This window comes from Chinchilla lanigera, unplaced genomic scaffold, assembly GCF_000276665.1.
Source record: "Chinchilla lanigera isolate Chin_1 unplaced genomic scaffold, ChiLan1.0 scaffold00050, whole genome shotgun sequence".
In the NCBI taxonomy this organism is placed as follows: domain Eukaryota; kingdom Metazoa; phylum Chordata; class Mammalia; order Rodentia; family Chinchillidae; genus Chinchilla; species Chinchilla lanigera.
This window is the reverse complement of record NW_004955451.1, coordinates 16,818,237-16,831,276: the sequence shown is the minus strand read 5'-3', so window position 1 is coordinate 16,831,276 and position 13,040 is coordinate 16,818,237. Positions and strand designations below refer to the sequence as shown.

Sequence of the window (13,040 nt, the reverse complement as noted above, 5' to 3'; positions counted from 1 at the left end):
TAGGTCCGCCACTGCCGCTGTCCACTGTTCTTGGTGAGAATGCAGTGTTGGGTTTGATTTCAGATGCTGGCGCAGAAGTTTGCCAGAAAATACCACATGCGGCTGAGCGGGCTGGTCACTGAGGAGACCACCCACGTGGTCATGAAGACAGGTAAGCAACAACCCTCACAGGCTGTGTCGCCGCTGGCAGTGCTTCTCCAGGCATGCCCCTGCCAGCTCCGGGGTAGTTCTGTGTGTTTCTGGTCAGCGCTGTGGGGCTGGAGCGCCCAGCTCCGCCTGCGACCTCAGCTCTAGGCCTCCACCATGTGCAGTTGGGACTGCAGGGTCGGGGTGACACTCTCGGAACCAGGCACCAGAGCAAGGGAACATGACAAACCAGTTACCTCAGAGACAAATGTCATTGAATTTGAATATATGTTAAGCTATAGGTTTGAATCAAAGCTGATGAAAGGTGAAAAGAAAGCTTTAAAGTGCAAATTAAACACAAAGTGGTTCAGCCTTTAAACTCGAAGGCAATATAGCATTCACTACTTTGGAACTGAAAATGAGCTAAAATTTCTAAGTTTAAAGCATATTATTGAATTGGGCTTTGTAGCGGTTACACAAAAAGCTTCACAAAGTGTTAGGGATATTGTGGCGGACTCTCCGCCAGTGTGCTTGCACAAAGCCTGCTGTTCAGGGTGTCGGTAAATACGTTCCTCCTCTGTAAGACCAAAGAGTGTTCGCAGGGTGCTGGGTTCTTCAGAGGGCCTTTGAAATACTAGGAAATAAGCAGAAGTGGTTCTGCGCGTGGAAGGAGCCTCGTGCAGGAAAGAGCGTGCTGAGGAAAGACTGCAGGAGACTGCAGTCTCCGGGCACGCAGCGCCAGGCGCAGGAACGCGGGGCCGGAGGGTGGGTCAGAGTGATGGCTCAGGGTTTAGCATAGTGTCTGTTACCTCTTACTGGCCGGCAGAGCAGGGGTCCCCATCCTCAGCCGTGCCCACTGCAGCTTTGCTGACACTTCGACCAAGAGGCTGGAACTCCAGCTGCCCACGGCCCCCAGAAGACAGAGTGGGTGTTCCCTCTGCCCTGCCTTGGCCTCGGCCCCTTCTGGGCACTGAAGATCCGCAGCGCCGGCTCTGGTCAGCGGCCCGGGTGACAGGGCCACGCAGCCACGGTCCATATGGGTGCTGAGCGTAGGGGGCGCTGAGGCACCTTGGCCTCCTGGAGCAGTGTTTTCTGACTGGGTTTTCTCTAATCTTTCAGTGTCTTTCACTCCACAGATGCTGACTTGGTCTGCGAACGGACACTGAAGTACTTTCTGGGAATCGCAGGAGGAAAATGGGTGGTTAGCTATTTCTGTAAGTGCACGTATGATTTCTCCCCTCCTTCCTTCAGCACCTCGGAACTGCATCTCTACACCTAACGCTTTCACACCTCAACTTTTTGCTGATGCTGAGTCTGAATTACCCGCAGGTCTTTAGGGGTGACACAGAGCTAGCCTTATCTTTAATGCATATCGTGATGAGCTGTTGAGGTGGGGGAAATGGGTTTCTTTCATAACTAACAACCTAATCCGCCTGACAATGCCGCATGGGGATGGGGACATTCTTATCAGCAGGCGGAGAGCCAGCGGCAGCATCGTTTGCAGGCCCCGCTGTGTCTCCATCTCTGGGAGGAAGTGGCTGGGCACTGCCTCAGCTCAGCAGCTTCTGAGGCGGAGCGCACCCACCCTTGTCTCTGGTGCACGGCTGGACGCGTCTCCGAGCAGGCCCACGCACACCCTCACCCCCGCCGTGACTCTTTGTTCTGTGATCTCTCTAGGGGTGACGCAGTCAATGAAGGAGAGGAGGGTGCTGGACGAGGTGGGTACTGGGAGTGACGCACAGTCAGACCCTTGGGGCCTGGCGTCCCAGCCAGCGGGCCCTGCCCCTCCTGCCAAGTGGGGCTTTCCACAGATTGCCCTGGCATCTGCCCCTGTCTGTCCTGGGCTTCCCAAGCAACTGTCCTATGGGGGGGTGCATCATACACCAAAGCACAGATTCATGGGGACACAAACGAGCGTGCACCCGGAAAATAGGCTGCTCATCATTGTCACAGGTAAGGACCTCACGTTAATGTGCAGATGCATCTGTGTAAAAATGGGGTTCCTTCAGAGGTGTTGCTCTTCATGATACTGAGAACGGAGAGGTGAATAAGAGAAAGTGTGGGAGGAGAGTAATTTGGAACAGCCAAGAGCTGTGGGTGATGATGGATCAGGCCAAATAAACGCCGGGGAAGCAGCTTTAAGCTGTGTGTACTATTCAGGGTGTTCGTAATTAACTGAAGGCCAGTCTTCTGTTTAGCCTCGATTCAGTGGCTGTGTTGAGCGCTCACTACATGCCAGGCCCTAGGAACATAGCAGTGAGCAGACTGGTGCCGGCTCTGGTGTGGTTTAGGTTCCTGTAAGGGGAGGCCGAGCCAGGGTAAGCATGCGGTACCAGCGAAGGCTGCACAGATCAACCGGCTTGCCGGCTGGGAGGTGGCTGGGCTGCATCAGGCAGGCAGGCCAGGAAAGGTGGCTTTGAAAGGTTGCTGAGACCTCAACTCAACAACAAGAAAAAATTTCCTTAAAATGTAGAGAAGAACATGGTGTGAGTCATCCCAGCACGGGAGGCTGAGGCGGGAGGATCACAAGTTTGAGGCTGGCCCTGTCAACCTAATGACTTAGCGAGACCCAGTTTTTAAAAAGAGAAATAGAAAGGGTTGGGGATGCAACAGGAACGCACTGGGTTTCACCCCAGGGAGAAGGGATCATAGGTAGAAGAACAGAAGGCATAAAGGTCTCGAGGAGTGAGCTTGGCTCATTAAAGAAAACCAGCCCTGTGCCGCTGAGGAGCGGGAATTGGTGCACTATGTGCAGGGGTGGGAGAAGGTCACAGATAAGGGAAGATTTGTCAGAAGCCAGGGTGAGGATTTGTCCCTAGGGTCATGGGGAGCCCGTGATGGTTAGGAAAGGTTGGCAGGGTTCTGTGTGGAGGGGCCTTCCTGCTGGTGGCTCAGGCAGAGGAAGCTGGGTCGTCTTGGGCTTGCGCCTGCGAGGCAGAGCAGAGGTCAGGGCTGTTAAGTGGGGATCGGGGCATCATGGACCGGGAGCTCTGTCCTGGATGTGGTGCTGGGCTTTCTCCTGGGCGCTCAGACAAGGAGGTGAAGCAGGCCGGTGACGCCTTTGGAAGCTCCAGGCTAACAGGACCAGGGACACATCAGTCCTCTGTGGCAGGTGGCAGATTTGTCACTAGACTTCCCCTCTGCACTAGTGGGAGACAGATGGTGTCCTGTCCCTTGGTCACAGCAGTGGACATGGTCTTGACTTCCTTTTTCTTCGTAGTGCACTAGCAACATGTGAATTTCAGTAAGATGTGCTTCAGAGCTTTCTGCAAAGGTCTAAACTCCCCATTCTCGTCTTCATTCTCTCTTCCTCCACCAGCCCAGATGCTGATTTGTTCGGTGAAATAACTGCATCTTTTCTCATTTTGACTTAATTAACTTTGAACTCTGGTTGAAATCTGAAAGCCTTCTTCAGCTGGGCAGGCACCGCTGATTTGGAGATTGGGGGGCTCAGTTACGTCCTGAACAGCGCAGCGCCAGCAGTGCCACGTCAGTGCAGGGCAAGTGAGTGGAGAGGAGGCAGATGTTGGAAATTCAGCTTCGTGGGTCTGAGGGAAGTGAAGAGCCAGTTGATTCCCGCACAGCGGAGACCCAGCAGCTGGGTCCTGGCCCTTGCCCCAGACCCCCAAAAGGAGGGAGCTCCTGCCTGCACGACTTGCTCGTTCTCAGTCACAAGCCCTCTGCTGACCGCGGTGGTTTGCCTGGGTTTCTTCCAGCGCAGTTTTGAAGTCAGAGGAGATGTGGTCAACGGAAGAAACCACCAAGGTCCAAGGCGTGCAAGGGAGTCCGAGGACAGGAAGGTGAGCGGCGTGTGTATCGGTCCCGAGACGTGGGGGCTGAGGAGCCATGTGACTCGGGGTCCAGTCTGGGGTTTAGCTGAGCTGCCAGGTGGCAGAGCTGGGACTTTGGTCAGGTGTGAGTCTGCCGCCCAACGCCTTCCTCCTCTCCTGACAACAGGGCAGTGAGAGCTGTGAGCCAGGCGTGTACAGCTGTGGAGACACATAGAACAGGAAGTGACGAGTGATCAACGCTGCCTGCTGGGCACACGCCTGCAATGCCTGGCTTCTCGTCAGGCGAGCCAGGAGGCTCACGAGCTTGAGGCCACCTTGGGTGAATTGACAAGACGGGAATTCAGACACAGTAGAAAGGCTGAGGATATACCCAGGGGTAGCATGAACAGAGCTCTGGGTTCAAACCCACAGCTAACACCTGTATAATGTTTACTGTGTGCCAATGAATGCTCTAAGTGATCGACAATATTTTTTAACCATTTTACAAATTGATGAAGTATGTGGTATTGTAGAACTCAGACTGGCCTTGAACTGCAAACCGCCTGCCTCCGCCCAAGTGCTGGAACCCAAGGCACCACCATGCCTGGTTTGTTGTCCCCCGTTTTCCATACGAGCATACTGAGGTTCAGAGAGGGCGAGTGCAGTGCCCAGCCAGTGAGTAATAGAGTGGGAGGTGAGCCCAGGCGGCTTACCCCACGCTGAATGTGCAGTGCAGCCCCCGGTGTCTGAGGAGGTCACAGAAGCCTCAGGCCACAGCTGGACTGTGCTAACAGCTGTGCAGTCACCCCGGGAAGCCACCCGGCCTTGCCACACATGATGCCCACGCCTGCCTGTCCGGCCAGAGCCCCTGAACGCTCGGCTGCTGGTCTGCTTCTTGCACACGCCTCCCCCTCCCCCTCCCACAGAGTGCCTCCTGGCCTTCACGGCAGCTCAGCAGAAGTGGCTCCCAAGGAAACTATTTTGGTTTGTCGCTCCTGTTTACTTTGGGGGTTTTGGTTTGGTTTTCTGAGACAGGGTCTGACTATGTAGTCCAGGCTGGCCTCAAACCCCTGTGATCCTCCTGCCTCAGCCTCCTGCGTGCTGGGTCCATAGCTGTGTGCTACCGCACCCGGCCAGGAAAGCTGCTTTGGAGATGGTCTTAAATCAAAGCTGAGTTCCAAACCCTGGGGTCAGCCACCCTCCCTCTGAGCCTGTCAGTAACCATTCGAGGTGCAGGAAGAGTGGTCATCCTCCTCTGCTGCCTTCGCCCAGTGGGCTCAGCTCAGCGTGGGCAGCCATTTGGGTTCAGCAGACCAAGGCAGGACCCACACCTCGACAGGCAGTGCCAGTGCTCAGGCTTTTTCCTTCCGGTTAGCAGTGACAGGAAGGGCCTGGCCAGGAGAATGACCTTCTGAAGACCGCACACGTCACCACAGGGTAGAGGGCCAGCCTCAGCTCCGTAGCTGCGGTGGGTGGCCTGTAAACACCTCCTTGCTCTCGGGGACTTCTCATGGCCGTGCTCACGCCCAGCTGGCTGCCGGGAGAAAGCACAGGAGCATCAGGTCCCGTCAGCTGGCTGGGGACAGGAGGGACGCTGACGGGAACCTTCCCTTAAAATGGAGGCAGACGGCGTGCTGGCCTTCCTTCATCCCTGGCTGTGGAGAGGATGTGTGTGTGTGTGTGTGTGTGTGTGTGTGTGTGTGTGTGTGTGTCTCGGGGGACTACTTCCTGTCTGGCCATCTATGTGCTGCAGCGCTTCCACGTGCTCTTCCCGTCTCTTGGAGGCCAGGTCACTGCCAGGCACAGGCGCTTCCCTCTTCCGTGGAGCGGGAAGGTGGGGAGGGTGTGGGCCTCGAGGGCTGCCCAGGACTCCGCAGGAAGATGTGTCTGTCTGGGCTTGGCAGCGCACGCCTGTAGTCCCAGCTACTTGGAGGCTGAGGCTGGAAATTCCCTTGAGCCCAAAAGTTGGTGACCAGCCTGGGCAGCACCATGCGACTCCTGACTTTAGCGGGGGAAGGGGGTGTCCATCTTTTTTTAAATTTATTTATTTTTAATAGCACCAAGGATTTTTCTTTTACGTAATGAGTCCGTGCTGGCCGTTGCTGTACTCCCAGCCCTGGCTCCTCCCCAGCGGTCCCAAGTCCTCAGGCCCTCGCCGACTGCCTGTGAGCCTTTGTGCTGTGTAGCCCCCTGGCCGCCAGTGACACCGGGTAGACTCAGTCACACAGGAAGCCGGGCTCCTCAGTCCCCCACGTTCCCAGTGCCCGCAGCCGCAGCTCCTTGCCTGGCAGATCCAGAGCCTCTCCGGCATCAGGAGACCCGGGCAGCACTGCCAACCCAGGAGGCGGAGGTCACCCGAGGAGAGGGGGTGCCCAGGGCTTGTGTCCTCAGGAACGGGGCTCCACTTCCAGAGTCAAAACTGCACAGCACGCCGAGGGGGCGTCCCCAGAGCAGCAAAGGGGAAGAGGAAGGGCTGTCGGGGACGGAGGCCAGGTGCACGCGGTGGGCGAGTCCGCCCGACGTCAGGCCGCTCCCTGGTGGTGGCTGTCGGCCCTGCCATCCTGACCTGTTAGGAAACAGAGAAGGGCTCCAGCTTCCTCCTCTTGTTTCTGACAAGACCAGAACACTGTAAAGGTCATCAAGGAGGGTCCCGGGCCGGCCGGATGACAGGATGAGACGCTCGGCCCTTGAGTGATACAAAAGCTGCTATGCAGGTCGGTCAGGGAGACGCTGAGGCCCGTCGGTGTCTTGCACGCCGGGCTGTGAGGGCAGGGGCAGGTGTTGGAGGGAACGGTCTTTCCTGAGTCTCCCTGTCGTAACTGCGTCTCTCTGCCCCTGTCTCTGTCTCTCCTTGCCAGATCTTCAGTGGCCTGGACGTCTGCTGCTTTGGGCCCTTCACCAACATGCCCACAGGTACGGGCCGTGGGGTGGGTGCTGTCCTGGGCTTTTCCGTTTCTCCATCCTCCCGCCGAGATGGCACGATGGTGTCTTCTGCAGGCCTTGTGCCGTTCTCAAGAGCAGCAGGCAGGCCCGGCATGGTGTGCAGCCCTGTCAGCGTGGCACTCTGCGAGGCTGAGGCAGGGGGGTCACAGGCGAAACAGGAAAGTGTGGCGAAGAGTTAGGTACGCTCAGATGGAGCCGAGCTGCAGTGGTCCACTCCAGACTAAGGAAGGGGCAGGACAGGTTTCCGTGTGTCGGAGAAGTGCCGGGCGCTGCCCAGCCTTCCACTGCGGGGGGGGAGGGGGGGGCTCTGGGGCATTTCTGATTCACCCTGATGCGAGTGTGGTGCTACAGTTGGGGTTGCTGTGGGGCCCAGCCTGGGTCAGCACCCCGAGTGCCCTGTGTGTGCGTAGATTTGGGCTTGCCTGTGACCCCCTTCCACCCCGGGGCCTCAGTCCTTGCCAGGGGGAGCCTAGGCACTGAAGGTGTACACAGGCAGGCAGGAGCAGCAAGGGAGCCCGGTAGCGGAACCCTGCTTCCTGCCTCACTGGTTATTGCTTGGGACTTGAAAGTGTGCAGCCCGTGAAATTTCCAAGTGCTGCTCAAGGGTTTCTCTGTTTTTGTGCTTTGGTGTGGGGGGGAATGCGGGTCTCTCAAAGGCATCCTTTTGGAGGTGTTAGTGAGCCTCAGCTTGGTCAGCTAGGAGCTGTGCATGGTGGTGCACGCCCGTAATTGCATCCTTCAGGAGGCTGAGGCAGGAGGATTGCTGTGAGTTCAACAACATCCTGAACTTTGTAGCAAAACCCTGACTGAAAAATCAAAAGAAAAGAAAGAAAAAAAAGCTGGGAGCACCTCAGCTTCTCCAGAAGTGAGCTGACGGCACAGACTCCCAGCACAAAGATGACAGCTTTGTAGGCCTTCTCACCCTTCCTCCTTCCTTTCCCGTTCTCTCTGTCTGTCCTGGGAATTGAACCCAGGGCTCTCACACTGAGCTGCATCTGCAGCTCTGAGATAGGGTCTCGCTAATTTGCTAGGCTCAAGCTTCCTCCCCCAGCCGCCCACAGGGATTCACAGTGGGCACCACTGCGGCACACTTGCAGACCTGATTTTCCTCTGCGGGTGCAGGATCCTGCTCAGCCTGTGGCCTTTGCCCATTGCCGTGCCGAGGCCCTGACCGGGCTGCTGTGGTTTTCTCCACTGGTGCTGGGTGAATAACCCTCGTCTCGTGGGTTTGTGGTAGCTGTGCCCTGGGCAGTGCCCGGGGGGTGGTCATGCAGGGAGGGTGTGTCTTACCGAGGAGTTTAGCAGATTAATGGGAATCGGGTCTTGGAGTTTCCCTTGGCAAGGCTGTGAGACCATACCTGCCCCTGGCCCTGAGGGGCACGTCATTTGCCTCTGGTGGAGACGCCGCTGTCACCAGGACACCTGCTGGGGGGGAGGGGTCCCAGGGGTGCAGCCCGGGTGACAGGACCCCGCTGTGCCCTCAGATCAGCTCGAGTGGATGCTGCGGCTGTGCGGGGCAACTGTGGTCAGGGAGCCCTCCTCGCTGCCCCTCGGCGCCGTAAGTGTTGGGGCCCTGGTGGGAAGACTCCTCGCTCCCTTCTGCACCAGCTGGGGGCGAGCGCCCAGGGCCCCCTGTGTGATATTCCTCCAAGCAGGGCCTTTGCCCCCGGGCCCTCCTCTGAGGTATCCCCACATGGCCCAGGGGCCACTGCCAAAGTCCTGACACTGCAATGCCCTTTCCTTCGGGAGCAGCAGGGAGCTCACCCCATCGTGGTCGTGCAGCCAGACGCCTGGACAGAGGACAGCGGCTTCCTTGGTAAGGGCAGCAGGAGGGCTCGAGTAGCAGTGGCCTATCACATTTTCAGGGTTTGTTGATTAAGTGAATGGCTGAATGTCCTTTCAAGAAATTTTGTTTTTTTGTTGTTGTTGTTGTTTTTCTTCTGGTACCAGGAATCGAACTCATGACCTTGCACTTGCCAGGCAGGCGCTGTGCCACTGAGCTAAATCCCCAGCCCCAGATTTTGTTTTGTATTATAAGAGTAATACAGCCGGGCATGGTGGCACTCGCCTGTAATCCCAGCACTTGGGAGGCTGAGGCAGGAGGATCTCTGGAAGTTCAAGACCAGCCTGGGCTGCAAAGTCAGCTCAAGGCCAGCCTGAACTGCATAGCAAGACCCTGTCTCAAAAGACCACCACCCCCCTCAAAAAAAGGTAATACAGCCAGGCATGGTGGTGCATGCCTGTAATCCTAGCACTCAGGAGGCTGAGGCAGGAGGATCATTTTGAGTTCAAGACCAGCCTGGGCTACAAAGTGAGCTCAAGGCCAGCCTAAACTGCATAGTGAGATCCTGTCTCAAAAATTGTGTGTGTGTGTGTGTGTGTAATACAATAAGTCCTTGACTTACAAGCATTTGAATTGTAAATTTTCATGGGTGTACAAAACTCACTTTGATGCAGATGGATCGACTTACAGTTCTGGAACGGAGCTCGTTCATAAACCTTTTCTCATCTTAGGGTGGCCTTGGTTTTGGTTCTGCACCCCCCCTTGGGGGGGGGTTGGGTTTTTTCCAGTACCAAGAATCGAACTCACAACCTTGCGCTTGCCAGGCAGGCGCTGTGCCGCTGAGCTAAATCCCCAGGCAACCCCCCACTGCCTTTTTTTTGAGGCAGGGTCCCATTATGCAGTTCATGCTGGCCTTGAACTCACTGTTGTATCCTAGACAAATCTCCAAGTAGTCCTCCTGCCTCAGTCTCCCAAGTGCTGGTGTGCGTGGTGGTACAAGCCTGTAATTCTAGCCTTCAGGAGGCTGAGGCAGGAGGATTGCTGCAAGTTCAACGGCACCCTGAACTATGTAGCAAGACCTTGACTCCAAAATCACAAAAAGAACTGGGAGCTCCTCAGTTGTTCCCAGAAACAAGCTGATGGTGTGGGTTCCCAGGCTAGGTTTGGGTTTTGTGTACTACCATGCCCAGCTAGTTTTGGGGTTTGGTCTGAGATGGTGTCTCATCACATTGCCTAAGCGGGCCTCGAACTCCTGAATGCAGATGTTCCTGGCTCAGCCTTCTGAGCAGCTGAGGCTGTAGGTGTGCAACAGTGCAGCTGGTGGGGGGTTAAATATAAATGTTCACCACAGAAAATACAGTCTAGCCCAAAACCATGAAACAGATCTCAGTAGGCCGGGCATAGTGACTTGTGCATGTAATCTCATCCATTCAGGAGGCTGACGCAGGGAGATTGTGAGACCCTAAAAAAGCAAAAAGTAATAATAATAATAGTCACCACGGGGCTGGGGATTTAGCTCAGCAGCACAGCGCCTGCCTGGCAAGCACGACATCATGAGTTCAATTCCTGGTACCGGAATTGAAAAAAAACAAAATTGAAAAAAACAAAAAAAAAGTGTGTAATGGTCACCATAACCCTGCTGGTGTGCAGATGATCCCCGTCAAACTCTTCCCTGCGTGTGTGTCCTGTGTTCAGCGTGCTGCTGTTTTTTTCCTGAGGACGTTTTCCACATCCTGGCACTGTGATGCCCTTTGGCTCTTGGCGGTGGCTTCTCGGTCAGCCGAGATGAAGCCATGCCAACCCTGCTGCCCGGGGCTGGGCCCTCACCAGGCATTGCCCTCAGCTTCCCGGGGTAACGCTGGGGCTCCCCCAGGTTAACCCGCAGGACTTGCACAGCCGAGCCCCAGAGGGGCCCGTGTTGGCACTGACATGCCTGTGTGTGTCCCCAGCCCTAGAACAGCTGCGCCAGGTGCCAGTGGTGACCAGAGAGTGGGTGCTGGACAGCGTGGCCCTCCACCAGCGCCAGGAGCTGGACGCCTACCTTGTCCCGTGGGGCCCCCACGGACCCTGCTGCCTCCGGCCGCCCTCGGCTCTGGGGCCACAGGACCCAGAGGATGTGCTTCAGAAGTGGCCTTGTCCGGGTGCAGTGTCCCTGCCGTAGGCCTGTCGCCCCAGAACCCTGGGAGGCTTGAGGCAGGAGCATTGCAAGCGCTGGTCCACCAGGCAACTTGGTGCGTGCGGTCCCAAACTGCGAAGAGGGGCTGGGGCTGCGGGTCAGAGCGAAGGCGCTGGCTCAGCCCCCGAGGAGGCGGGCAAGAGCGGGCTCTGCAGGCCGGGGAGCCCCGCCCGCTCCAGCCCTGGTTCCAGTCGTCTGCACAGCGGCCTGCAGAGCTTCCCGCTACGCGGGGCTCCCTAAAAGATTGCCTGCTTCAGGGGCTGGGGATTTAGCTCAGCGGCAAAGCGCCTGCCTGGCAAGCGCAAGGTTGTGAGTTCGGTTCCCAGTACCGGAGAAAAACCAAAAAAAAAAAAAAAAAAAGATTGCCTGCTTCAAAGGTCCCTGTGAAGTCCCTGCAGAATGTGGTCCCTTCTCACCTGGAAGGCATTCAGAACCGCTTGACCCCACAAGTGAGCAAGAGGCTGACTCCTCGCTTGTCCCCGGCTGAGGCGGAGCAGCAGGGACCCGGGTTCGTCCAGACCTGGGGGCACGTGGGAGGGGCTGGGGACCTGCCGGGACCTGCGATAGGGGCCGTCCCTGGGCAGCTCGCGGTGTGGGCGGAAGCAGTGGGGGAGGCGCGAACGGAGCTGAGCTTGGCTCAGTTAATTAGAGGGGCCTCGTGAGTCGCACCAGGGTCCAGGGAGAGCCCTCTGACCAGCCCTCCGAAAGCCTTGGCTCTCACGCAGGTGTTTCATGGTGCCAGTGCGGGTGCCGGGCCCACCCGGAGGGAGCTGGCACTTTCTCTGAGGCAGTTCCTTCCCCCTTGCTCCCTGTTGCTGAGCAGTAGAGCTTCATAAATAATTTTGCTGAAGGAAGAGAAAGAGATTTTTTATAAACTCCTTACCCGGAAGCATTCCGGCTGTGGGAAGAACTGGGTCTTGCCTAGCCCTGGTGTACAGCCTGGACCTGACTGTGTAAAACGTGTGTAAATATTATGCTTTTAACACTGCAAATAAACGTGGCAGCAAACACTTCCACCAAGAATGACTGTTGTGTTTTGTGTTTTGGGGCACGGTCTTGCTGTGTAGTTTCCTCTGGCTTTGTACTCCAGGCAGTCCTCCCGCCTCAGCCTCCCACACGCTGGGATTACAGGGCTGCGCCACCCGCCTCACTAAGAATGACTTCTGGAGACTTGGCCTACAGGCTTTCTCAGGTTGGTTGTTTTTTTTTTTTCTCTTTTTGTGGCACTGGGACAAAACCAGGCCTCCCTCTGAGCTACACCCCAGACCCTCCTTTAAAAAATTTTTTGCCTTTGGGGCTGGGGATTTAGCTCAGCGGCACAGCGCCTGCCTGGCAAGCACAAGGTCGGGAGTTTGATTCCTGGTACCAGAAAAAAAAAAAAATTTTTTTTGCCCTCATCCATAAAATGGGGATGTGGATCCTATCTGCCTTAGAGTAACAGAGGCAGCTTAACCACCTGTTACGTTTTCTATTTCTTTGTTAACAGATGGTCACCTGTGGCTTACAGCAGCCTCTATTTGTGACCTCACTCTGGGCACGGAGGTCTCAGCCACTGGGCATGGCTCAGCGGCCTCGGTCAGCACACGTGTACGGCCACCAACCCTCCAGCCATATGTTTTTTGTTCTTTTTTGAGACAGGGTCTCACCATGCAGTTCAGGCTGACCTTGAGCTCACTTTGTAGCCCAGGCTGGTCTCGAGCTTACAAGGATCCTCCTGCCTCAGCCTTCCGAGTGCTGGGGTTACAGACATACCCCGCCACACCCAGGTTGCAGCCACATCTGGATTAGTGTTGGGCCTGGTGACTAAGAGGATCTCCGGACCCTCTGTGTCCCTGGCTCACTTGGGCCTGGCCCGCCCCGCACGGAAGCAGAGCCCTCTGCTCCACACCTGGCACTGCTGGCTTGGGGAGGTTTGGGGGCAAAGCCCACGGGCTTTGTTTTACCATCTTCTCCCCAGCCCTAGGAAGTGGCTTTCATTGCCCCATTTAAAAATGAGTCCTGACCCTCAAGTTCCTCATTGGTACAGGTTTTGCCCGAGCTCCACAGCTAAACCAGGCATGGTGACACATGCCTGGGATCCCAGCACTGTGGAGGCCAAGACAGGAGGCCTAGGCGACATACCAAGACCTAGTCTCAAAAAAGGCTGTGGATGTAATTCAGTGCAAAGCCTCAGTACCGCCCAGAAAAAGGATGTTTAAAAAATAACAAAAATTTTCCGTAGATAGGTGTGGCAGGGTATTCC

The 13,040-nt window shown here is 56.3% G+C and overlaps 1 protein-coding gene across 6 annotated transcripts in view; it reads left to right on the top strand.

Annotated features, from left to right (window-relative positions):
• The window catches only part of Brca1 (breast cancer 1, early onset), a gene marked incomplete in the record, with an annotated part of 51,318 nt that extends 39,504 nt beyond the window's left edge, over positions 1-11,814 (top strand). For 3 of the 6 annotated variants that reach the window (XM_013519230.1, XM_013519228.1, XM_013519229.1), the window contains 8 exon segments: positions 64-151; positions 1,263-1,340; positions 1,804-1,844; positions 3,843-3,926; positions 6,755-6,809; positions 8,324-8,397; positions 8,592-8,655; positions 10,572-11,814. In XM_013519230.1, coding sequence (XP_013374684.1) covers positions 64-151; positions 1,263-1,340; positions 1,804-1,844; positions 3,843-3,926; positions 6,755-6,809; positions 8,324-8,397; positions 8,592-8,655; positions 10,572-10,783 — 696 coding nt within the window. 6 annotated transcript variants of the gene reach the window in all.
• Positions 11,815-13,040: the final 1,226 nt, after the last annotated feature.